Genomic DNA, 26,205 nt, shown 5'->3' with positions numbered 1-26,205 from the left:
AGCGGTGGTTTGTCGAGGGTTTGAACCCTAGGCTACGACGAAAGATGAAAATCGTGCCTCCGACATCCTACGATGATGCATACAACTGGGCCATGGACTTGGAAAGTGAAAATAAGACGGCCAAAAAGAAGAAGAATAGATCTTCGTCATCCTCTGAAGATGATACGTCGGAAGAGGAGAGTAGCAGTGATGAGAAGCCGAAGAAGAAAGTCACGGCCCTTCAGAAGGATATGGAACGGATGTTAAAAGAGTTTAAGACAATGAAGGAGACCACAAGCAAGGAGGACGAACTGTGGTGCACGGATTGTAAGGAGAGCGGCCACACAAAGGGTGCCTGTCCCAAGAAGGCATTCTGTGACATCTGCCAGATCATGGGACATTCTACGAAGGAATGCCCATACAATCTGAAGGCACGTAATCAGCAAGTGCTCTTTGCCCAGGAGCAGCCCTCCACATCGGATTCAAACAATAATGCATCTTTCGGAGGCTACCGAGGAAACCGACGAGGCGGACGGGGGAATTATAATAATTCCACCAGAAACAGGGTCCAATACGATGCGAAGGGACGCCCGATTATCCAATGTAGGGCCTGTAATCAGTGGGGGCACTTCGCCCGTGATTGCACGAAGGAAGCCACCCCTCAGCACCTCTGCCGTTGGTGTGGGCCAGGCGACCATGAGGACGCAAATTGCCCACAGGCAAGGGTTAATCTCCTCAACATTGAGAAGGCTGAGAAGACTGGTGAGAAAGAAGTACTGGCGATCACCCGCGCCCAGATGAAAAAAGCCACTTATCCCGACCCCCGTACGGAGAAGGAGAGATTACGGGAGGCAAAGGCCAATATTGAACGTGAGATGACGACCGAACGACAGGACAACGAGGTGGCGAGTACATCATCCCGTACGGAAGCGGAAAATAACATCATTGGGCAAATCTTGCAGATGGAGGTGCCGATAAAGGTAAAAGACCTTCTAGACTCTATGCCACAATTGAGGACTGCCATCCTCACCAATGTGCAAAGCACCGCAGCGTCGAGTGCACCACAGGTACGGGTTCCCGCCACCGCATCGTCGAGTGCACCACAGGTAGGGGTTCCCGCCACCGCTTCGAAGAGTACACCACAGGTGGACGTTTCCGTCAGCCCTTCGACTGACCCGATGTTACTAGCCTTGAGCAGTGGTAGACACCCAGCTGTGGTAGAAATGGGTATCCGTGGGACCATTCTGAAGGACACCATTGTGGACGGTGGATCTGGGGTGAATGTACTACCAGAAGAAACATGGAAGCGGCTAGGGAAGCCCACCCTATGGCCACCCACATTCAACCTGGTGGGAGCGGACCAACACGGCATTAAGCCACTCGGCCTGTTGATGGCCCAGCAAGTGACAATTGGTACACAACCATTCTTGTTAGATTTCGTGGTTATTCCCTCGAAGAAGAAAGGCTATGACGCCATCCTGGGGAGAGCGTGGTTGATCAACGCGAGGGTAAACCACAACTGGAAGAAAAATACACTTTCCATGGAGAAGGGAGGGCGGAAATATACCATTGACCTACACACCCAAGATGTCGGCGAAGAGCTCGCCTCTTCAGACTCGGACTCAGAGGACTCTAATAAAAGGGAAGGGGGTCCCGATGAAAGCAAGGGCAAGAACGCGATGGAGCCGAACAGTGAAGGGGTGCTCGAATTGGAGGGATGTTCTGAAGATGAGGTATGCTCACTTAACGGGCTCTTCCACTGGCAAATGGAGGATTACGAAATGTTCCAAAGCTACAGGCTCGAAGTAGAGGAACCAGAGCAACCAACAGAGGTGTACCTGCTGGAATACAAAGAATATTGGAAGGGAGACGCCCCAAACCCAGGCGACGCAGATAATCCGAAGAGTGTCGGCAACGATTGGAACCCTGTGTGGAAGGCCGTAGCCTTCAAAATCTTTATTATTCTTCTTCTTCTTATGTACGGGAAGGAGATCGTGGTCCCTATAGAATTTGTGGTTCCAGGTCTTCCGATGGCCATTGAAAATAGATTGGCCACCAACGGCTACAAATTGAAACCCTGGCACAATCCAAATGAAACAATCACAATCGAACTTAGCAACAATGAGGTTCAAGCTAACTTTTCACTGTGGCTTAGAATCAACAAACCACAAAAAGTATGAACCAAGGAATTCATCACAATATCTTCATAAGCATCCACCATAACCAATGAACTCTAATTAATCTTGAGAAGTAACAAGAAACCATTCAAAATGTAGAAACAACACAAAGATCCACCACAACTTCAATGAAATTAAGCATTTACTTCCACAAATCTTGGCATCAATCTCTGGCTTCCTTCTCCTACTCTAGTCTTTTTTATTTACTAACTATCAACCTTTACAAATGAGAAGGCTAGGCCTTTAATAGATACCTCTCTACAATTCAAGGACCAGGATTGATTCTCAAATCAATGACCAAGATTATACAATGAAACCCTAATTAGGGTTTGTTACAACAAACCCTTTTCTTGACCAATGAAATCATTACAACATTTAGGACATTTGTCCTCTTAATTCTAACCAATGAGAATGTAATGTCCCCTTTTTAGCGCAACATGATATGGGGTGTCGTTAGCCTATTCTGACATGGTCCCGAAGGCTAACAAGGACATTGGTGGGATCCTGAGGTGTTTTGGCCTAGGTGTTTTCAGTTTCAGGCCAATCTGTGCTGCTCTGACAGGGTTTCTAGACACTTACTATTTATAGTAAGTTAGTCTCCGAGCAGTGACTTGAAATTTTTAGTGTTTCCCTGGTTGGCATAATTATCAGTAAAAAAATATTTGAAGGCGACAATGATTTAAAGGGATTATCAACAATGTTTTAATATTTAACGATAAAGTGTTAAGTTAAATTAAATATTTAACTTTATCGTTATATTATAAGGTTGCGAATATAAAGTAATGTTTAAAATAAAAATTCCCTTTAATGTGTGCATTGTGGGAAATAATATTTTATTCTAAAATGTATTATCCCACATTTAGGAAATGAAGTGTTTGCATCCAGGAAGAAGATATAAATTGAGGTTGAGAGCTCTCTTTTGGGGTATGCTTGGATGAGATTAATGTTATGCTGTTGGATTTCGTAGAGATCTGATTATTGGGCTTGGAGGACGGAATCCCTCTTTGCTAGCATTCTCTTCGCTGTTGAAAGACATAGTCAGGAGGATTAATGGTGTTTTCATTTAGGAAACACATTGGGCTTCATCTGGTGCTCTCGCATGAAGTTTTTACAGGGGTTTGAAAGTGCAGATTTGAAGATAGTGATTTTGCTATAGTACCACGTGAATAGTGTTTTTGCTACAGTACCACGTGAATAGTGTTTTGCTATAGTACTGCGTGAATAGTGTTTTTGCTACAGTGCCACGTGAATAGTAAAAATGCTACAGTGCCATGAATAGTGCTGCTATAGTGCATGAACAATGTTGGTATGAAGTTTACTTGTTTTTCCTATTGATTAGAAGTTTGGAAGGCTACCATTACATCTGCAGACCACTACAACATTCAATTCCAGGTTTTTCTATCATATTTTCATAACTAAGCATTGTAATTGTTGAATACAAACCTGAATAATTGTCGCAGCTCATAAGGCAGTTGAATGTGCACATTTATATTGCAAATCAGTATTTAACAACAAATAAGAAGTTTCGGGTTTTGCATATATTGTTGTATGTTTGTCAAGTGTTTGATAAAATGCCATGTTGATTATTAAGCAATTTAATTGATATCACATAGTAGTTTGCAAGTCTCTTTCAAAATGAAAATAGGGGTGGCCATTATAGAGAAAATAGGTTAAGTATGTAAAACAATATTTGATAAATGCCATGTGTCACTTGCTCCATCCTTGAATGAATTAGGTTCAATGAACTTGGACGCCTTGATGTGGCATAACTTGAGTGGGTTGATGATGAGTGGATGCCAATTGAGCCTGCCATGTAGATCATCACAAAGTATATGTTCTGGGGCAATATCTCTCGATACTCAATAGTTCCAATTGTTCAACGTGATGGAGATGGCGAGACATATTCCCAAATTGTATCATCTTAATGATCAAGCTGACTTTCTAACTTTGCTTAACTCTTGTGAAACTATCTACTTGATCAGCTACACTTTCATGCTTGTATATTTGGAAATTTTTATCCTTGTGATACCCTGAACCTGTTCTTGCATTGATTTAGTTCTTAACTGCATGTAGCAATCCTCATTGATCTCCCCTTGTTTTGATAGTATCCTTGGATTTCAGAAGGAAATTCAAGGTAATTGCAAAGGATTCTCCATGTTGAAGACCTTGAACTTGTTAAAGTAATTCTTATGTAGTAGTTGCAACGCTTTGAGTCCTTCATCTTTGGTATTGATTTTCCTTTTGAGTGTAATCCTCCATCTTTAATGCTTTGAATCGTTGAGGCTATGATGTAATAGATGCATCTCCTTGTTGAATCTTGTGAAGTCTTCCCTTCAAGTCTCCTCTTTCATAGTCTTCTAGCTTCCTTTCAAACTTGATGTTTATGTTGCATGGCCTAGTAGATTCAATGTTGTGATGTCCTCCACTATGATTGTGAAACTTAAATCTTGATTTTCCCTCTTCATGTGATTGAATCTGGATGCTAGCCTCCTTTGATGTTTGAATGTCTTTTACATTTCCATCTTCATTCCTCGCCATCCTTCTTGAATTCTTCCATTTGAAAAAATGACAGCTTTCCCTCTTTTCTTTGTAATCTTCCTTGGATCTGCTTGAACATCTTGATTGCTCCATGTGGTTAAGTCCTCATTTCACCTTTCATCCTTGCATCAACCTGGAAAAGGAAACGTTATGAATCAAGCAGCATGTAAATATAAATGAAAGCAACATCAGCACTTCATTAATCAAACCCCCCTTTAAGCCTGGAATTAATCCTTCTAGGTTTGAAATGATGATGATTCTGATCAAACTATAGACAAGATTAAATCAGGATGTCCTAGTTGGAAAATTCGCCTCAATCTGGCTTGGAAATGGAAGGAAATCGCTCTTGAATTTTCCTTAAACTGCCCTTGACAAAATTGCTTCAATCTTGATTGCAAATTTGCTCCATGCAATGATCAAATTTGCTCAAACAATCACTGATCTAGGGTGGTTCTGCTCTGCACTTGTGTATTGAATTTGAAGTGTTTTTGGATGTTAGAAATGATTGCATTTACCCCTCTATATAGGCGCTAGTCCTAAAAGACACACCTCTTCACCCTAGGGTTGACTTTACAATCTTTTTTATTCAAATTTAAATCGCTGCATGTTATTATAAGGCTGGCTGCCTTTAGGAATCAGGCCAGAATTTTTGAATGTTTTGAAATGAGTGCAAAGTCAGCCTTTGAATAATTTGTGCATTGATGAAGTCGGAGTAAATGTGAAGTTTGCATTGAAAAAACGGAGTTCATGTGCAATTTGCATTGATGAAGATCGGACCTTTACTCATTTTTGCACTTTTGGATCGGAGTATGGTCATGTTTGACATTATCTCTGCTGATCAGAGTTTTAAGCATTTCCACAATATAACCAATCAGAGTTTGGTGTGATTATGCACAATGCTTGATAGGACTTGTGAGTTTTGCATAATGAGGTCGGAGTTTTAAGTGTTTTTACAATGTGGCAGGTCGGACTTTAGAATGATTTTGCAATCTTGCAAGATTGGAGTTTGGATTATTTTTGCATTGTTTCTTGCTGATCGGACTTTGAGAAGGATGCACATTATGTCATGGCTGGTTGGAGTTGTTTGATGGTTTGCAATTAGGCTGGTCTGTAATGTCCTGCTTCCATTGAGAGCTGGGATTTCAATCTGGCCATCTTCATGTCTAAGAGATATTTTATGTTTCTAGAATTGAAGTGGCTGATACTTGGTGAGAAAAAGATAACCAAGGAGCACATCATCATCTAAGTCATTATATTCTATGAAATCAATAACAAACATCTTTCCCATTATTTCTATATGTACATCTTGTGCATACCTGCCCATTTTTGTCTTTTCTCAATTAATGGTGTAAGTATTTGGTATATCAGGCAGTGGTTTCCAGAATTCTGGTGGAATGGCATTTGTTTTGGGTAATGATCTGGCTGATCCTGTGTCAACAAATGCATCTAATGGTATTCTTTTAAATCCTGGAAAGCAAAAATTATCTTGATATAATTGCCATTATTAGCCAATAACAAAGAACATGCTTTATCTCTGGTTTTTCTAATCAAGTTGTTACCACTGCTGCTGCTGTTTTCTGCTTCTTTTCTCGACTCTGTGTTTGGCTCGGATCCTGACTTATTGTGCTGTTGATTTGCTTTGAACAAGACATCCTTTATTTCTCCCACCATGGCATAAAGATTTCGGATCTCTTTCTATTGAGTTTTAACTAATCTAGGAAGATTAGTAATATCATCAGATAAAAGATCTATTTTTTTAAAGACAACAATAATATCAAAATTTGTATCCTTGTGATGTTTGGAAGAATGGTTTGAAGGAGAAGAATTTTCTCTAGCCCATGGCAGGATCTTGTATCCATGGTCTAAGTGTTCAGGTTTTTTTGGTCTTTTGAGCCATTTTTTGAGCTCATCTTTTTTTGCCTCAAGCTTCCTTAATGTAGTAGTGTTGTTTGACTGCTATCTTTCTATCTGCTTTGGTTCCTGAGCTTCTATTAGGATCTTTGGATTTCAGTATCTTTTAAAGTATTTTTAAGTAGAGAAACCAAATAGTCATCTTCTTCAGAGGATGATTCTGATGATGACCTTTTACGTTCATGTCTCCTCAACCTATCTTTTAGACCCTTATGTTTTAACATATATCATTTGTCAGGAACTACTATTAATTCATGCAAACTTTCTAGTTTATCAAAATAATCTTTACTGCATACAATGTCCCAATCCTGATTTTCCCTTTCAAACATGGCATATATTTTAGTTCTAGGATTAAGTTTCTTGGGACAATCAGTTGCATAATGAGGTCCTTTACAAATGAAGCATTTAATTCCCCTGGGGACCTTTTTGTTCCTTTTCCTTAGTAAGTTTGGCAGGGTTCTTGAAAATTTTCCCTTATGGGATCACTGTATATCTCTTTCTTGATCCATACTTAGCATGTTTGCTTTTATTGAAAGTGTATTCTCCATTATGATAATCCCTAGAATACTTCTTACATCTACACTTTCCTTCTCCTCCACAGCCTCTCTTCTTGAACTGTGTAAAATTTGCCAGCTGATTGATTGGTGGATTATTACAAAATTCTTTCAGATTGCAAGTGTAGTTATATTCATCTTTATTTACCTATAGTGCTCCTAGCAAACACTGCTTTTCTAGTTTACACCCAATGAACCTCGTCAATTCTGGGAATGTGCATTGATCTACTGTCAAATGTTCTTTCCTGATTGTGTAATCTTCTGCCCATTTTCCAAGTTCACAAGGCACATAATTCAAGTAATACTGTTTTGTTATTAAATCATGCATTTTGTTTTCTGCAATCATATATTTTCCAAATACCAAATCGTATTCATGAAATTTGGCTAGATTTTTAAGTTTCATAGATTGCAACATTTTGTTTGCTTCTAATTCTTGATTATTAATTTCTCCACAAAAAAGATCAATTAACAGAAGCTTGAAGCTTTCAAAGCTTTCAGCAAAGTTATTATTTTTTCCCATATCCTTTTTCTTTACATATGCATTATATTCAGCTATTTCGGTTATAGGTCCATTATCTGGCAAATTATTCCACCAATTTCTTAGTTTACCTGATAAGAGTCTTACAACGTATAAGATGTTAGCAGGCTCATTCCAACCACTAGTTATCTCAAACATGTTTTCCAGAGTATCTGTCCAAGTGCAGATAGCATCATATGGTTCCACAATCTTGTCAATATTTTGGATGTAGCCACTAGTTGAATAAGGTCTCATTTGTTCAGGCCTAGAATGTGTTGTTAAAGCATCCTTCATTTTTACATCCATATCTAATTTCTTGACAGATTCCCATGGCTCAGTGGTCTGTAGCTAGTTGTAACCTGAAAAGTCTAGATCTAATTCTTCAAAGTCATCTACTGAACTATATACAGGTTCTTCTGAATGATCTAATTTTGAATTATCAAAAGCTGGTATCTCAGAACTATTTACACTTGATGTTTCTCCCTCTGACTCTTTATTCACATAACCGGGTTCTTCTTCTAGATATACAAGTGTTGGTTGTTCCTCTTCAATGTTTTGTTCTTGTAACCAATTCCTAAGCTCTTCTTCTTTTGCAGCCAAAGAGTGTTCCTTTATTTTAGGCATGGAAATCTTGGTAGTAGGTTTAGATCTTCTGATAGAAGACTCTGCTACTTTTTCAATTGTTTTGGTTCTTGAGGTCCTTAACATCACCACTCTTTTAGGTTTTGGTTTGGGAACTTGGCTCATCTTTGTCTCTTCCTCAGATAAACAGTCTCGGCCAGTTTGATCTTTCTTAATTTTCTTGGTAACTAGCCCAATCTTTTCTAATTTTTTAGCTACCATTTCTATACGAGTTTTCTGCTCATCTGTATCTTGTTTTCTAGAAGATTCAAAGTTTTTCTGGTTCTCATAGATATATTGTAAGTAATCATCTTGGTGAGAGAGTGTGGAAGTTACTGTTTTTATATCCTGATGTTGTTGTCTCACCTGATAACTTACACTAGCATTATCATTCAGCAAAGAAGTAGTTTGTTTTTCTATTTTTGAAACTGAAGAACTTATACTGTGTTGTATTGAACAAACATTATTTAATGTAGCCTAGTTATCAATACAAGTGCTTCCAGCATTTCTTATGTCAATTGCCATGTCATCTAAGCTGTCTTGGGCAAAGATCATCCACTATGCCATCGAATTCCTTTTGGCTTCTGAATTTTTTTGCTTTTCACCTATATCAACATGAAGTCTAGCTTCATATTTTCCCCATAGCTTCTTATCAGGATTTACCACTATGAAGGTTTTAGGTGTTGGCCACCTTGCTGGCTCATAACCCATAACTTCTTGTTATTTCCCCTTCATTTCGACCTTATAAATACTCTTTTTCTCATTATTATCCCTTGGAAGCTTTTCTTTTATCATTCCATATTTTTCTCTCATCCTAGTGATTTTGATTCCTTTCCCTTTGTCGTCTGGCTTCTTTTCTTCCTCTTTAGGTGTTAGAGCCAATTTTTTAGTAACTTGTCTGGCTAATCTATCCATAAGTTCAGGACTATTGTTTAGATCAGACAGGGTAGCTAAGGAAGCCTTTGAGGGATAGGGATTAACAAAAGGCTGTTTATATATAGGGAAATGATTGGATGATCCTATTTCTTCAGGATTATAGTCCATATATGGCTTGCTTGAGGTGCTGGGAAAATTTGTAGATTATGAATATGACTTGTAGGATAAACTTGGTCTTCCATTGGTTGAGGTCTTTGGTTGCTCAAGTAGAGTTTCATCAGGCAAAGATTTTAGATCTATGCTGGATAATCTTCCAGCCACATACAATATTAAATCTTCAATTTTGTTTTCTTGATAAAACTCTAGGCTTTTATATGGTAGAATTACAAATTTCTTAATAGGTTTGTAAAGGTTGTGTCCTACTAGGGTTTTTCCTTAATCCATACTCCAATTTTTAATATGAAAACCTAGGGTTTTCATTTAATACCTGCATAGTTCGGCTCCCAATGTTTGATGCTGGTTTTTAGTGTATTGTTGGTCATAAAAGATAATTCACAACACCTTCACTTAGATACCTAGGGTTTCAATGTTTTCCATGGAGTTTACAATAGTCTTTTGATTATTTTTCATCATCCAAAGTAAAAAAAAACTGCCCTATGATTTCAAACATATTACTGCAAGTTTAATTAAAACAAATAGGGTTTTGGGGTTGAATCAGCAAAAGGTGTTTTTTGTGGATCATATCACTAACATGGTTTGGTTGTTACGATTTCAAAGTTTCTTATAGGATTTTCCATGGTTAGAATGAAGGTGCTACATTAGAATCTATAATGTCCCGTTTTTGGCGGCAATGGAAAAATAAATAATTAATTGATTATTATGTTGTTTTAAATTATTTAAGGCAACTAATAATTAATTAATAATTATTTAAAGTGATTTTTGATGAAAAATAAATTAAAATGTTAATAAATCACTTTATGACTCAAATGTTAAATAAAAAATGGATGCCAATAAATTATTATAAAAGGTGGCTGAAAGGAAGATTGATTATTTCAGGAAAAATATTTTATCGAGAGGTTTGGAGAACTGCATTATAGGTTCAGACTATGAGGACGAAAACCCTTGGATTTTTGGGAAGTGGACAAAAATCCATTGCTAGTTGGAGGTGCTAGACAAACACTTCACTGTGTGTTTATAGAACAATTCAAATTTGCGAGTCTCCATTGGAGACAAATTTGCAGAATAAAGGTATTATAGAGGTATTTTATTTTTTTTATTGTAAGGGTTTACTAGAGAGGAAAAATGGTGATTTTCAGAATAAAACTCTTAAAACTGGAAAACAATTATTTATTGTTGGAGAATAAAATATTAGTCTTTGGTGACTATTCAATTGTTATTTGTCTTATTCTATTGGGCGTCTGAAATAAGACAAAAGTATTGAATCGTCTCTTTAGGAGAAGACACTGGTTGAATTTCAGTAGTTTAAGATAATCAAAGAGTGCTCAATATTAACAGCGTGAGTTTCCATATTACAATGGCATGTTTGAAAAAGTATTATGGATTTGGGTCCATAAATATTGGTGTGTGATATTATGTGGTGCTTCCAATTTTTCTGGCGTAAACTTGATTTCAAGAGGAGCTTCTTTATTTCGGAAAATGTATATTATGGTTTGTGGCATGATATTGAAAGAGAATCGGGTTAACTGGCTGCTTCATATTCATTCCACCTTTTGTTCTGCAATTGGCCCATTATTTTGGGCAACCAAGAAGAGTTGGCTCATTAGTTTCATCTTGAGCATGGAAAAGGAGGACTGAGATATCTCTTACAAAGACATCGCTGAGTAATTCCTGGTATCATGAGGAAGCGTGAGAAGTGTATGAATAGAGATTTCTTTGTGTTGGACACATGAAAATTTCAAGGTGTTTAGCAAGTCCTGGGCATGAGTTACCTTGGACATTATAATTGGTGTAAGATTCCTATATTTTAGCATCGGGGGATTCTTTTTGGCTATGGCACCTGTTTAGGGGGAAAGATGCCTATCACAAGTTACTCCAGGTGTGAGGAGATTCAAAGAAGACCTTCATTTCTGACTGAGCATAGCATGCTATTTTGGCAAACCGATTAGCAGAGATATCTATTCGCCGAAAGCAGCAATCTGAAGTTTCCTGTGCATGCTTGAGAAAGATTTGAAGAGATTGTTGGTTTGATGGAAGATCCTATTCTGCGGATAGAACTGTATGATAAATTCTGTAACCTTCATTAATATTGAAATCTGCAATTAAAGATCAATAACTTAATTTCTGTTCATATGCCAATCATTAATATTGACTGAAAATGTTATTGCCTGCAAACACACTCTCTTAATTTTGTACAAGCATTGATATCATTTATTTCTGCAAGGAAGGAAGAATTACATTCTCAGAATTGTGCAAAGATATTTGATAAAATTTTGACAAGGAAATAGAGAAAATTTGGAAAAATTAGTAAGGGATTTTACAGAAGCAAATATTTGGATAAGATTATATTAGGGTTGTTACAAAATCATAGAGAAAGGGGCTGTTCGCACATCATACTGCTATTTTTAGCAATTGCTATATTGGAGGATCTATTTCTGGACAAGATGGGGAGAGCTTATATTTAAGGTGGTTTATTTAGCTTTTATCTGTGTTTTCTTTAAATAAGCTTCGGTTTTCAAGTGCTTTCTTTCCCACCTTTTCAGTGGCTTTTAGTATTTTGCTTTAAAGACATTGATTTTTGGGTTAACTTAATGATCAACCTAGATCTCAATATTGGGTTTTGTAACCATAAGTATATTGAGTATAAAACTTCTTAATGATAGTTAATGCATATATTTATGCTGCTAAAATTATCATTCAAGTGACTATCTTCTTCGTTAGTGTGCATAATAAATTCATTTAATATTTCGAGGGCTGGATTGAATGTAGGTAGTTAAACTTAATATCAATCTTTATATTGGTATTATTTATTTGTCGACGCTGTAGCTTTGTATGGAACTTAGCTATTTAATTCTTGGAGTTGTGTTGTAATTTTCTTATTATTCATCTAATCATTGGCTTGCTGGATTTTTCTTTTAGCCAATAGGAAGTTGCTGAGGTATTTAAGATTAGTTGCTTTTATACTTAGTGTAGAAATTTAGAATCATTAAATCCATAAAATTGCACTTGGAGGTGTTGTGCATTATGTACACCTCGCCCCGTCCTTGACGGAGACCCCCTGTGGTTGTTGCAGTTTGCCCCTCAAAACAGAGAGGATCGACCTTTCAAAGCCGATAGGATGTTGAGTAATCCCAAGTGACCCAAAATTAGAGAAGAAAATGTCACGCATTCTGGTCTTAGAACCCGAAGTTTGCAAAATGGCTCTATAAGCCGAAAACCTTAAAAAGTCTTAATTCGCCGAAAATCTCCCAAGTTCGCTTACAGGAAGGGCAATTAAAATAGCTCATTCCACTCCATTTGCCTGATATAAACCCTAGGCATGGCACGATAACCCTTCTTTATTACTAGGCATCGATAGTTTTTAATTCTTCTTTGAAGGCCGAAAGGTGAAACGTGTCCAAGTTTGCGAAATGACCAAAAAGGCCGAAATTGAAAATCTCACAAAATAATGTTTCAGGTCAAAAATAGTAAGCATTCAAATTGCACAACACAAGCCAACATGCCGAAAATGAAAGAAGAGTTATTCAAACAAAAATTATGCATATAGGCTTCAAAAGGCCGAAAAGATTATTGAACTTGTATTCGCACAAAATAAGCATTCATGTTGAGAATGACAAAAGACTCTTAAACTCGCAAAAAGGCTCAACTTGCCGAAAATGAGGCAAGATGAAAAACGCGGAAAGCCCCCCCATTTAGCCGAAAAGCAAAGGCTCTCAAAAATGACTTAGAGGCTGAAAGGAGAAAGTGGCACATATTTTGGTCATGTTGGCCGAAATTCAGAAGACAAAAAAAAAAACGTAAGCTCACAAAGCGGCCCTAAAGCCCCAAGTTCAAATCGATAAGGGTGAAAATCGTTCATTTCCACTCTTAAGCCCAACTTCTCCCAAGCAAGAATCGTATATTTTACAGTATTTGCCCGAAGCTTGAAAGGGACCAAATCTCACATTGTAATCATTTCACCCGAATTTCATCAAGGGCGATATAACTTAAGTAAGGGGAGAAGTCATTTCAAAATCGCACTTTTTTCTTCAAAATACCCGAACTCCATCAAAAAGGAAGTCGCACATTTCAGTTGAATGGACCGAAAATGTGAAGTAAGGCAAGGCATGTTTTAACCTTGCATTCCAATCATGGAACCCGAAAATCACTAAAGCTTACAAATTCACCTTCTAGGCCGAAAACCTATAGCCAACTCAAAATCACCCAAATCCCCTTCATAGCCCGAAAATCATTCAAGTCCGCAAAAAAAAAAGCATCGAAAGGCTCTTTTATGCCAAAAACCACAAGCAAGTTAAAATGCCGAAAAGAGGAATAAGGGTGAAATCGTGCATTAGAGCTAAGATAGCCGAATTCCCTCAGTAAAATGCAAAAGTCTCACATTTTGGGCTAAAAGCCCGATTTTCCATAACCAAGGGATGAAGCATAAGTTCGCTCTAAATTACTTTGAAGGGGCAAATTTCATATCAAGTGAAAGGCGTCTAAATTTGCATCCAAAAATCACACATTCTTGCTACAAGACCCAAATTTCACTATGGCCAGAGTTAGGCGTCCAAAATCAAAAAGAGAAAATTGCCCAAAGCATCACATAGACTTGAGTTTTGGCCTTAGATGATTTACAACATTGCTTTCGATGTCTCTGCAAGGCCGAGTTTTCTTCAACATGGGACATTTTTAAATTAATTTAATTTTTTCAAATTAATTGATTACAGGTGAAATTGATTGTTCGCAGGTCAAAGGCGTCGTCGGGAAGAACCAGGAGAAAGCCTGAAACACAAATCAAAGAAGGATCACAATCAAAGCCAGGCACTGAAAGATGGAGAAGAGGATGCAGGAGTGCAAGATCGGAACCAAGCATTGGAAAGCGTGCCATTGGACCCTGATTTAAATCCACCACCGAGACCAAAGATCGAAGAGCATTCAAAATGTTACAAGTCTATGCATTCTTGAGAAATAAACAGCTAGATTTAATTCTAGAAGTTTAGTTTGAAAAACTGAAACTGTTTTGTTGTAAAACTGCCTGTGGGCCCCACTCAAGATATTTTGAAACAAAGTGAAAACAGGTCAGTTGTGGACAGTTATGTCCAACTACCGGATAGACCCAAATTGAAGCCAAACAGTGATAGGTAGTTGAGATAGTGGTTGAAGGGATAGCTAAGAATTGGGTGGGCATGGGTTAAAGCTGCTAGCTTTTGGAAGGCAGATTACAGCCCTTGGATGCAATCAATCCTAGCCACCAGTTCAAATTGTAGATTCTATAAAGGTAGGGTGCCTCTCATTGTAAAGGTTAGAGTTTTGTAGTTAGATTTTTTGAGTTAGATAGTTAGACTCTAATTAGGCTGTTAGATTTTAGTTTTCAGATTAGGAATAACATAGAGATGCTGCAAAAATTGTTGTAATGGCAGCTGAAAGAAATATATGAACATTGAAATGTGGTGTTTGTTGTCTTTGTTTCAGTCTGTTTGCATGGTTTCTTTCAGCTGGTTAATTTTAGAGTGCAGGGATTTTAATGGTGAAGTGTGGAGGGGTATTTGATGCATTTGTAGTTCATACCATTGGGGTCTGTTGATTGTAGGTCACCGTGCATGGTTACTCTGAACCCAAACTGTGCTTAGTTCAACTGCAGGTGTTCGTTTTAGGCTACGTCAGAATTGGGTGCCTAAATGAATGTCTCCAGTCTGAAAATCTTTCATCCCTTGGAGATTGCATAGTTCTTGTCTAGTTGTGAGTGTATCTCTAGCAAAAACAAGAATCTGTTTATTGAAATCTGTCTACCCACTGCATCAACTGTTATCATCACTGTCCTTAGGTTTCCTAAACCCCCCTTCCCTTTTGATTTTATTTCGTAGTCTGAGAATCGCAGCAGACCATCTCGTTGGAAAATCGTAAGTCCCCTTGTGCTCCTAGCAAATCACATCGATCACTGAGTTATCCTGCAGTCAAGACCTGACAATCGAAACCTTGAGGTCGTCCCCATTGATCAACTAAAACAGCATTAGGGCTTCCTTATACAAGAGAGGATAGGATACTCGGCGAGATCATTCTATTCTGCGTTGGCCGGATAGAGTTGCAACGATGCGACTTTAGACACGTCAACAGGAGGAAAATAAAATTGTTAGCTCTTCTGCTTAAATTTAATTTATTTTGCTATTGCAACCCCCCAAAAGAATATTCGACATGTGTCAATAATTATATATTATTTATAGCCTTGTGTCTAGGGTTAGTATTTGTTATCAAGGAGGTTCCCTTTATGATTAGAAGAGAGCTTTTACCACACATACTATTCTAGTTTGAGTTGTTCTAAATGACAAACTAAAATGCTAGTCTAATATCTAAAATTTAAATTAAAAAATATAATAGTATCTGTAGCTTGTAATAATTTAACTTTCTCCATCATAGATCAATCATATCGATAATGGATCTGTTCTAAATAACCAGTAATGGCAAAGATCAATATGGAAGAAGTAGAATGATTTTGTTGGCACTTGGCATACACACACACAATGATATACCTTTTTGTCCACATATTTATATCCTATATCTATAATATATCTTTTTCATTTTTTGTTTGTAAGTTCTTTCAAGAATATATGACTTGATTTTTAATCGTCTAACTTCTAATAGACATATTTCAACTCTCAGCGTCATTGGCCTAATACAAGTTCTATCTTATTGCAGATAAACAATATTAGTGGATACCTTCCAGGGCGGATAGTATTCTTTCTGGTACCATTTTTAAATTACTTTCGTTGAAGACTCTCTTTACATCAGTTGTTTGAGAAATGTGTTAGCATATGTGAAGTCGTTAATTCATACTAATTTCTTTGTATAATAAAAGTGATTTTTTTGTTTGTCATTTATATGAATCAAGTGAATGTAGTTTTGAAGTGATTAATATCAATGCATTAGCATGAACGAATTACAAGATTGAAATGAATTTTGTAGATGATTTCTCTATTTTCATTATAAAGCTTTATTTGGTACAAGGCACATGTTTTGTTAGATTGGTATTATTTCTACATTGTGAAAACTGAAAAGTAAACAATATTAGATATTGTCCTATTGTAGAAATGAATCAGATCATATCAGCAAATATAGATCTGAACCTTGTGCACAGATCTGAATTGTATTCACGGTTGGCATAATTTGTCATTGAGATTTGTTTGTGTCAGTGCCTATAACTTTCATTTGAATGGGAAAGTGTTGATAGACTTTGTTTAGGAGCTTGCTAGACAAGAAATGTTCTCCTTTGGTCAAATCCCTAGATATATCAAGCTAATGGGTTTGATGTAAAGTTCCCAATCAATATTTTTTTGATTTTTTTGCAAATGTTAGAATGATATGTAAACCTTTGCACTTTTTGATCACCATGATCCCAATTTGGGCAAGGTGATATTATACAATGGCGGCAATCCACAAAGTTCCAAATGTATGCAGTACAAAATATCAAAATAATTAACCATGTCCTGGCATCATTGCCATCTAGAATTGCATTCGAAAGGAAATTTGGTGGTGAACTGCACAAATGTTACACTGTTAATGATAAGCAATGAAATATTCCCTTCTTGGGAGTTACTATTAGAGAAGGCCCTGTCCTATTTAAGTTTCGTAAGATATCTGGGATGCTCGAAAGGGAATATTTAATTGATTAAATTGAGTTGTCTCAAATTATTATTTTAATGAGCAACTTTGATTTATTTTTTTTAATTTTTTGATCAGTAAAACTAAGCCTAAGGGAGCTGCACCCATAATTAATATGGGAAAGCTTAGCCTAGCCCGCACTAGATGAGGCCACATACAGGGGACCTCATACCTATAAAATAGCCCCACTCTTCTACATCAAATCTCTCAATGGGCTACAAAATAAGGGGGAAACAACAAAATATTGTAGATCTGAGGTTTTGCTCCACCTTTGGCATGGGACGGAAAAAGCATATTGAAAAGCTATCTCATTTTTCCTCCTTTTCCTTTGTGCTACCATCTACTTACCTTCAAGATCCCCACCCTCCAAGATCTTTATCTGATTTCTCTAAGGACTGTTCCTTGCCACCAAGTGATAGAATTCCTAAACTATCCTCATATACAACTGACCCCTCAGCTGAAGTCATTGCATCCTTGGCACCATTCCCTGAAGGATAAGATTCAGCCAAAGTCTTCGATAAGGGTTGTGTTGTACTTGGTGAATGGTTTCTATTCCCTATTGATTTCTTAGGGGCTTCAACACCAATAGTGTCGTCCATGCCCACATCTTCCTTTTCCACTGAATAATACTAAGGGGATGCATCTTTCCACTAGGTTGCCTTTCTGTCCTTTCTTTTTTTAACACACTGAGCAGAAATATGACAAGTTTTAAAGCATCTGTGGCATTGGAAGGGGACTCCTTTATAGTCTATCATCTGTTTCCAACACTCGACTTTAATTTTGAGCAAAATCTCCTCACAGAGGTCATTTGTAATATCAATCTCTGCTAGTATGTGAGCATAAGTGGTATGCAAATACTCTAACGAACCCTCATCTACCCCTAGAAATTTACTTAGCGAGTTGCAAATAACTTCAAAACATGAATCAAACCAAAGTTTTAGAGGCAGATTCAAAAGTCTTACCCAAAATGGAGTCACTGAGAAAGATTTAATAGTTGGATCGAAGTGTGGGTGACAAGGTTTCAATGTTAGCAGATGGTGGTCACAATTCCACTAATAATCACATAGATCAGTGCAACAGTCTTGGGTTTTATCAAAGAGTGCAACAAAAAACGCTCGCGCACAAGGATTAATTTGCGGGTCACCAATCAAGACAATGCACCATGTTTCTGAAATCCAATGGTGTAACTTATTCAATCTTGACCAAAACCCTCAAAATCCTCCACTTAAGCCATGCTTATTGAAATAGTCAACATTCTCATTCACCTCTTGTAGGATATCCTCCCTCAAGATAACCCTATGAGGCTCCTTGGTCAGTTGGATCACCTAAGATGCCAAATGGAGCTCAAGCCCTAATTTAGGGATGTATTTTCTTTCCCTATACACCTAGACCATCATTATATTTTGCCCTATTGGCAGTTGTTCCTTCCTAGCACTAGTCATATCTTATGCCAAACCCACATATGGGCCTTCTCCCACCACTCACCATGCCAACCCTAGTCGTTGATCCTTCTTGTTTGCGATTCATGCCAAGGTTCTCCTGCAACTCAAAGCATTGTTGAAGATCATGTGTCTTTGCATTCCAATGCCTCCAATCCAAGGATTCGCATGCAAGTTTCCATCCAAAAATGCTAGGAAGAGCCTTAGTTATCGAAGGAAACAACAAAAGCATCATCGTGACTATCTTGTAACCAAAAGTAGATTTGATTTGTTTTTTAATCATAACTATCAACTTTGATTTTATATAAAAGTGACCATTTAAATGTAAAGTAACCTTCCCATGGCCCAAAAGTAAATTAAAATTTAATTAGGGTCACTTTATAAGAAATAAAGTAAAAAGTTTCCCGAAAGTTTGAAAGAGATTAAAAAAAACGATTGCAAAGGGAATAATACACATCTTTTGGTCATTTTCATTACTCATTGTGAAGATTGGACATTTTGTTCACCTTGAAACCCTAGGATGAAAATGAAGGAACACAAATGTAATGTCCCCTTCTTAGTGTTGATGCATTCAATGGTCCATTGGCCTATTCTGGAGACTTGTAGGCTATGTGGAAAGGAGAATTAGGGTTTCCATCCTTTGTGGAGTTCTGCTCAAGCTTGTCAGGGTTAGTCGGGACGAAATTCTTCAGTTCTGCTTGTGGTTTCCTTGTAGGTTTTCCATGAACTCCAGTGTGGCATAACATGCAGTTGACTCTTTGGTGAAATGTGAACTTACTATTTTTAGTAAGTTAGGGTTTGGCTATCGGGATGGTGTAGTTTTATTGAGATTTCCAAGCTCTTTCTTTGGGTGTGAAGATCCTGATTGTCGGAGCAATATTTCATGACTTACTATTTTTAGTAAGTGGTAGTTTGAACATTTCTATTTTTGGCAGTCTTGAATATGGTCCGATCCAGAACAATTCAGTGGTTTTCATTGCTCAGCTTCATCCTTTATTTTTGTGATAATCAATATTGGAGTTATAAGTTATTTAATTAAATATTATTTCCTTATCCTAAGGTTTAATATTTAATTATTTTATTACTGATTAATGATATTGGTGTTGTCCTCATTTTTGTTTTTCAAAAATGAAGGACCACTACGGTGAAATTTTTATGAAAAAATTGAAATTTTTACTCTGTGGCACACTTCCCGAGGCAGAATTTCAACTAATCCTTGGACTGGCTTGATCCTCAGTCCATTCTCGAACTACGTTTCGAATTTCGTCCAATTCTGGGTTCGTTTGCTATGCCTTTCCTTCAATTTCGGGTTTTAAAACTCAGATTGCAGGTAGAGAATTTTCTTCAAACTGCAAGTTTTAATGATATTCATTGTTATGGTCTTTGTAGGGGAATTTTTGATCAATTACATGTGCACTTTTATTTTAAATATGTCACTTGTAATTTATTTTAAGTTTCCCCTTTAATGTTTTTATCTTTTTATTGTTTTTTGGTCATTTTTAGTTAAAATAGGGATTTTTTGGCTCAACTGCAAATAAACTTGCAGTTTGTTCAAAAAACCCCTACTTTAATGGTTTTTACATGTAATAGGGATTTTAAATCCCCATTACATATGTGCAAGTGTTTTTAACTTGTTGTAGAGATTTTATTTCCCTTTTACAAGTATTTTTAAAACTTGCAGTTTGCTCCAAAAAACCCGATTTTGCCTTGCAAATGCATTTTTGACAATTTTAAACTTGTCATTTGTCCAAAAAAACTCGATTTTGGCTTGATGAGTGAAAAAGTGAAAAATTAAACTTGCTATTGGTCTTAAAAAACCCGATTTTGGCATGAAAGTGGGAAAAGTGAAAATAAAACTTGTTATTTTCTCTCTAAAACCCGATTTGCCTCATTTTGGACAAATCGAACTTGTCATGTGTCTCCCAAAACCTGATTTGCATGATAAATTGATTTGTTGAAGATTTCAAAGCAATTTTTTGTGGAGATTTTTTTGGGAGAAAAGGCGTTTTTACTTCTATCCTATTTTCATGCAATCATCAACATCTTTCATGCCAAATGGAGGTTATATTGACTGGTTTTTGGAGCTAAATCAGCAAAAACGTGGTTCTTTAAACCCACATTTTGGGCGCTTTTTACTTCATAAATTTGCACACTCCTAAATCGTTTTGTCCTTTCCTACTAAGGCGTGGAGGGTGAGAGGTTTTTCGCACCATATGATGATGCCGTTGGAGTTTATTATGGTGGCCACGTGATTTCCTTTGGCCACGTTTTCTCCCTTTGGCAGTGTTTTCAATCATTTGGATCATTGCTTCTTCTTCTACCTTAGGCGTTTTGCTCTAATGCACACTCTCATTGGCATTTTGGTCCTCCAAGTTTAAGATTGCTGCTATATTTGGGGCATTTTTACAAAAAACGTGATAAGGGTTTGATTTTCCGGATTGCTCCTTTTCACCGGTTTTGCTTCTTCATTTCAAGAATTGTTGCATTATTGGAGAAGCATTTTGCATTTTTAAGAAAGGTATGTTCTCCTTCCTTTCTTCTCTTCATTTTATTATTTTCTTGTTTTCTTTATTTTTCGTTATTAGTTACATTTTTTTTTTGGCATGTGATGTTCTTCCCCCAAAAAAGAAAAAATTTGGTTTTCGTGAAAGAAATCTTCCCCTTGAAATGCAATTGTTGAATTGCATTGTTCTTCTCAAAATTCCTTCTTAACTTGTATTCAGGATTTTTAATCTCGATTACAAGTTCGCTGGAAATTTTTGTCCTTCCCCTACAATTAAGGAAATTAATCATTTTTGGTTAAAATTCCAAGCTTGAAAAGTGTGAAATGCCCCTCCCTTGCAAATTCGGGTTTTAAAAACCGGATTACATGTCGAAGAGTTCTTCCCATTTTCATAAAAATGACTTTCCCGGATATTCCCGTTTCTATTCATTCACGTTCCCCATATCCGTACTTTCCATTTCCATCATTTCCCGCAAGTCAGAATCTCATTTTTCGTCCATTTCTCCATTTTCGAATTTACAAGTGTACTTGTATTCGGGTTTTAAAACCCCGATTGCATGTATGTCCTTTCCAACTTGTATACTTGCGAAAATTTTCCCAAGATCCGAAATTGGTCAAAGTCAAGATTTTCCCATTTCTCCATATCTCCCCTCTTCCTCTCACAAAACCGTAAAATTCAGAGATCAAAGTTTTACCCATTTAAAGAAGGAAGAATGATATTTGCAGCTGATTATGATGTTGCCTTAACTCTTTTAAGTCTTCATCACAGCATTCCAGGTTCACAAACAATGTCAGATTTGCCGGCATCGCCAACTCCAAAGAAAATGAAATACAAATATGACAAATACCAGAATGAGGTTGCACCTTCCCAGGTTTCTTCTCCTTTGGATCGCATCAGGGACACAGAAATAGGGCACGTTGATATGGCAGAATTCATCAACAGGGTAGAAGATCCACAGGATAACAACTTGCAGCGGCTGTTGGACAGCCATATCCATCATGCATCTTCTTTCCCAGTGGCTGCCCTAGAACCTGAGTTTGTTCTTGCATGCGCCCATCATTTTGACAAAGAGTCAAGAGTCATCAAAAATGATGATGGTGAAGCTATAATTCGTCTTGATGTGGATACAATCGAGAAGGTCTTCAAAATACCTCCTGCACCTGTTTATATGGAAATCACCAAAGAAAGTGCAGCAGAGTATTATGTGAAAAGGGAAAAAGATTGCAAGCGACACATCAATAGATGGATCCAAGAGCCGCGTCCTTCCTTCTCAAGATGGGCAAAGTTGTACCGTTGCGATTTCAAGTGGGAGATAGGAGACACCATCACTCTTCTCAGCAGGATGTTGGGCCTTGAGCACTCCAATGTCTTTGAGCCATGGATTATCAATTCATTATGTTCATACGGCAGTCGCATCACATTTCATGGTGTGAAATCATCAGCGATGCTTTGTGCGAACAACTTGCAGCAGTTCCTACCACTATGACCTTCTTCATGAATTCTTATTTGGTATATTTAGCAGCGTCACTTAGACATTTTCCAGGTCTTTCTACCAAGGGTGATCGCTCGCTTATACCAGTTTGGGAATATTATGACTAGTTGCCATTGAAACCTAGCAGACTGCATTTCAGAAGAGTCCAAGATGCATTCTTCAGATATTTCATGTGTCAGTTTGACGTGGATCTCAGAAACAAAAGAGTATCAGATGAGGCATGGGTCAAGGTGTCTGAGTATGGGTGTTTATTCTTGCAATTTCCCACCTTCACCTATATGAGGATTGGATGCTATGATGGACAGCCATACATGCTTCCAAGATACCCAACCGATAAGATAGTTCTTATGGAGTTGGGAAGACAGATCATGGCTGTTCATACTTTTCAGTCTGCTAGACACAAGGTTGGAATGGGGATCTCTAGCACAAACCCATTGAAAATTGGTCGATACTCCCTTGTCACATCTGTGAAGGCTAAGGCCATGGAGGTTGAATTGCAGGAAATCAAGCTTAAGAGGTTCAAACCTAGAGCTGATTTTGATTATAGAGGTATGAAAGAGAAGATGAAGAAATCCTTTGTGCATGTTCATCGCATTGAAGACATCTGGGTAGATCTCCGCACGGAAGCCGAAGTTCTGAAGATGGATTACTGCAGGCTCACTGTTGAGCAAATTGTTGACTTGAACTTGGCGGATATCCCACAAGGGATGATCGATGACGGGCATATACTTGATCCTAAATACATTTCACGAAGGGTTGAGGAAGCTCCACTTCCTTTGATCCAATGGTCACACAAGGAGTGCGTCTCCATCCTTGACAGATTTCAGCCTATCTTGGCCAACACTAACGCATGACTGAAAAGTAATGTTGTTAGACTTATCAAAATCAAGGTTGGTAAAGAAGATGATTCTACAGGGCCTCTTGGACGGAAGTCTGAGATTCAGATTGATAACAAAGAGGGTGCTTCATCTTCAGGCACAAGGATCAAGTTACGAGTTAGTCGTGCAGTAGTGCTTCCTCCTGAGGAGACGACTACTCGTGGGAAGGAGAAATCACGGTTCCATGTTCGGGTGATCGATCTAGATAATCCAGAAGAGGGGTAGCAATCTAATGATGCACCTAAGTCTCTAGTTTCAGACTCGCCTCACGAAGTCATTCCTCCAATTTCCATTGAGACACCTCTTTCTCCTCTTGATTTGCTCGTAGATGAGTCTCCTCAGAATGTAGTTCCCATTTCAGCATATGAGCCTTCTCCTGATCGACAACGAGAAAGTGTGTTGAAAGTTCCTGAAGATAATCCCACTTGCATTCAGTTATCAGAAATTGATACTTCCACTTCTGGTTTTGAAGAATTCATGAGGCAATCTTCATGTCCATTGGTAACTGAGCAAACCGTGGTCGCCATTCAAACAGATATTCCTCCCAGAGTGACCACGGTAATTCAAACAGAAACTGCTTCTCCTTTGCCTACGGCTGCTACTGGAAGTGAGTTGATGACTTTGCCTCCATGGCTTAGTTCTTTCACCCCGAAAAGAAAGAAGCAAGAGATCTCACCTGATGCCTTTGACTACCAGCAACTCAAACAGTCCAAATCCAAAGTTGCTAAGAAGGCGAAGACCATCTCTAGGGTAACTGTTGACAGCAACAAGATGAAAGTAGCTGAAATTGTGGAACCTATTGCAGATAAACCACTTGATGAAATGTCAACTGCTGATTATAAGGTTACAAGGGTAGAATTGGGCAAGCAAACACATGAGGTCATTAAACATGATGCTCAGTTTTCTGTTGCTTCACTAGTGCAAAGGTGTGACGATCTTCTTGCAAAGAAAGACAAGCTAGAAGAGGAAAACCGACAGCTCATGGCAGCCATTCATAAAATCACAAAACCTGCTGCTGAAGGGAGTAACTCCATAGGTTCTTCTGGTTCCCAAGAATCGATTCATGGAGTGGAAAGGGCTGCTCAAAAAGTACAAGCACTGGATTCTTGGGTTGATTAGCTTCATGATCAATGTATACAAGTGGTAAAAGACATTTTTCAAATAATGTCTAAGTTGGAAACCATTGAGGAGAAACTGGATCAGACTTCTAACACTCTCAAAAAGAATCTGGAAAGTGTTGAGAAAAGTATGGCAATCTGGCATACCATGCCCCAACAATAGTTGAGTATTTTGCAGGAGCACGCCATCATCTCTTCCACGGTCATCTACTTGGAATTTGAGGAACTCATGGAAAACAAGACCCTTGTTCTTAAATCCCTCATTGAGGAGATCAGTGATGCAAGGAGATTCCGGGATGAAGTCTATCGAGGTATTGTCTCACATTGCGAAAGGGCCTCTTGCAATATAGTAAGTCAACATGGAGAGCTGATTCCAGAAGAAGAGGTTCTTGTTGATTTATAGATGAGGATTCATAATGAATGGAGGAGCGAACAATTCTCGGCAGCTTCAATTCAAGAATTGATGAAACACCAAGCCTTTTTGCACGAGATCCAGTCTATCCTGGATAAAGACAATTCTGCGCTCCTCCGCTGTCACGACACTATTGTGAAGACTATGGTTGTTGCTAAGAACACCCATGAACCGAATCCCGGGGAACTACAAGCAAGCATCCGGAAATTTCAAAGATTCGTGTCTTCTCAAAATGCAACTTAAGTGTTTTTCAACACTTAGTTGAATTTTCCCTCTTTTGTAATCTTTAGTTGTAATTTTGTTTTGACAAGTTACATGTAAAAGTAATTTTTGTAAAATGCAAGTTACACATTACTTGCACTTTTGTAATTACATGTAAGGCAACTACAAGTTGTGTCCGATTAGGACTCTAGTTGGAATAAGTCTTAGTTAGCTAGAGTAACTCTTAGTTAATTAATGAAGTCTCAGTTATTTATTAAATGAGTCTTGGTGGTTGAGAGAATCTCTCAAGTTAGTTAGGATCCTCCCACCTTTTTCTCAAGGCTCCTCTTCTATGAATACTTGAGAGGTCCATTGTAATTATCTTCTTTTGGAAAAGCAAGCAAAAACTCTGCCCAATTTACAACAAGAAGTCTTTGAGCTTATGTATGTGGATTGAAAGTTTTTGAAGAATAATAAAAAAGGATTACTCAAGTTTTGAGTCTTTGAGCTACATGTTTGAGTTTGAATCTTTTTATATCTTCTATGCAAAGTGTTTCTAAAGGAGCTTAGTCTAATATGATTTGAAGTCTTTGAGCTGCAAGTAGAGAAGATTAATTAAAATAGGAAACTCTCTTGAAGGAGCAGCAAGTCTTTGAGCTTGCGTCCATTCTTGAGAAAAATTACTGTTTGATAAGAAATAGCAGCAAGTCTTTGAGCTTGCATTAGTTCTTGTCTTTGTATTGAAAGAATAGATTATTCCAGTCTTTGAGTTGTTATCTTTTATTCGTTGTAAAATTTAGTATAGCAAAGGGTAGATAGGACTTCCAATAGTCAAGTCTTTGAGCTTGATATTGTTGTCCCGTCCCGAAGGAAGTGACGGAAGTCTTTGCACTTTCAGGAAACTTCATTTCCTTTCTCTCATTTCACTTGAAAGTAGTTACTGCTGTTCATTTTCAATCGCTATCCTTTTCTACGAAGAGAAAAGGATATTGTCTTTCTTGAAGAAAGAAGGAAGACTGCTGTCCCATCCTGTTTTTATTTCAGTTTTAGTTAGATAGGGGGAGCCTTCCCTTAATTAGGAGAGTTTTTACTCGTGTGCTATGGTTGAAACCACAATTTTGTATATTTCCCCCAAGTGTACAAAATTTTCAACCAACAATTGGGAATTGTGCA

At 37.7% G+C, this 26,205-nt stretch overlaps 1 protein-coding gene across 6 annotated transcripts in view; it reads left to right on the top strand.

Annotated features, from left to right (window-relative positions):
• LOC131031592 (6-phosphofructo-2-kinase/fructose-2,6-bisphosphatase) overlaps positions 1-26,205 on the top strand; it is a 281,317-nt gene that overhangs the window by 170,377 nt on the left and 84,735 nt on the right. For all 6 annotated transcript variants that reach the window (XM_057962756.2, XM_057962761.2, XM_057962764.2 and 3 more), the window contains one exon: positions 16,026-16,073. In XM_057962756.2, coding sequence (XP_057818739.2) covers positions 16,026-16,073 — 48 coding nt within the window. The remainder of the gene's footprint in view (positions 1-16,025; positions 16,074-26,205) is intronic.

The sequence above is a fragment of the Cryptomeria japonica genome, chromosome 6 (genome assembly GCF_030272615.1).
Source record: "Cryptomeria japonica chromosome 6, Sugi_1.0, whole genome shotgun sequence".
Taxonomy (NCBI): Eukaryota; Viridiplantae; Streptophyta; class Pinopsida; order Cupressales; family Cupressaceae; genus Cryptomeria; species Cryptomeria japonica.
The sequence above is the reverse complement of the archived record's forward strand: the minus strand, read 5'-3'. Positions and strand labels throughout refer to the sequence as shown.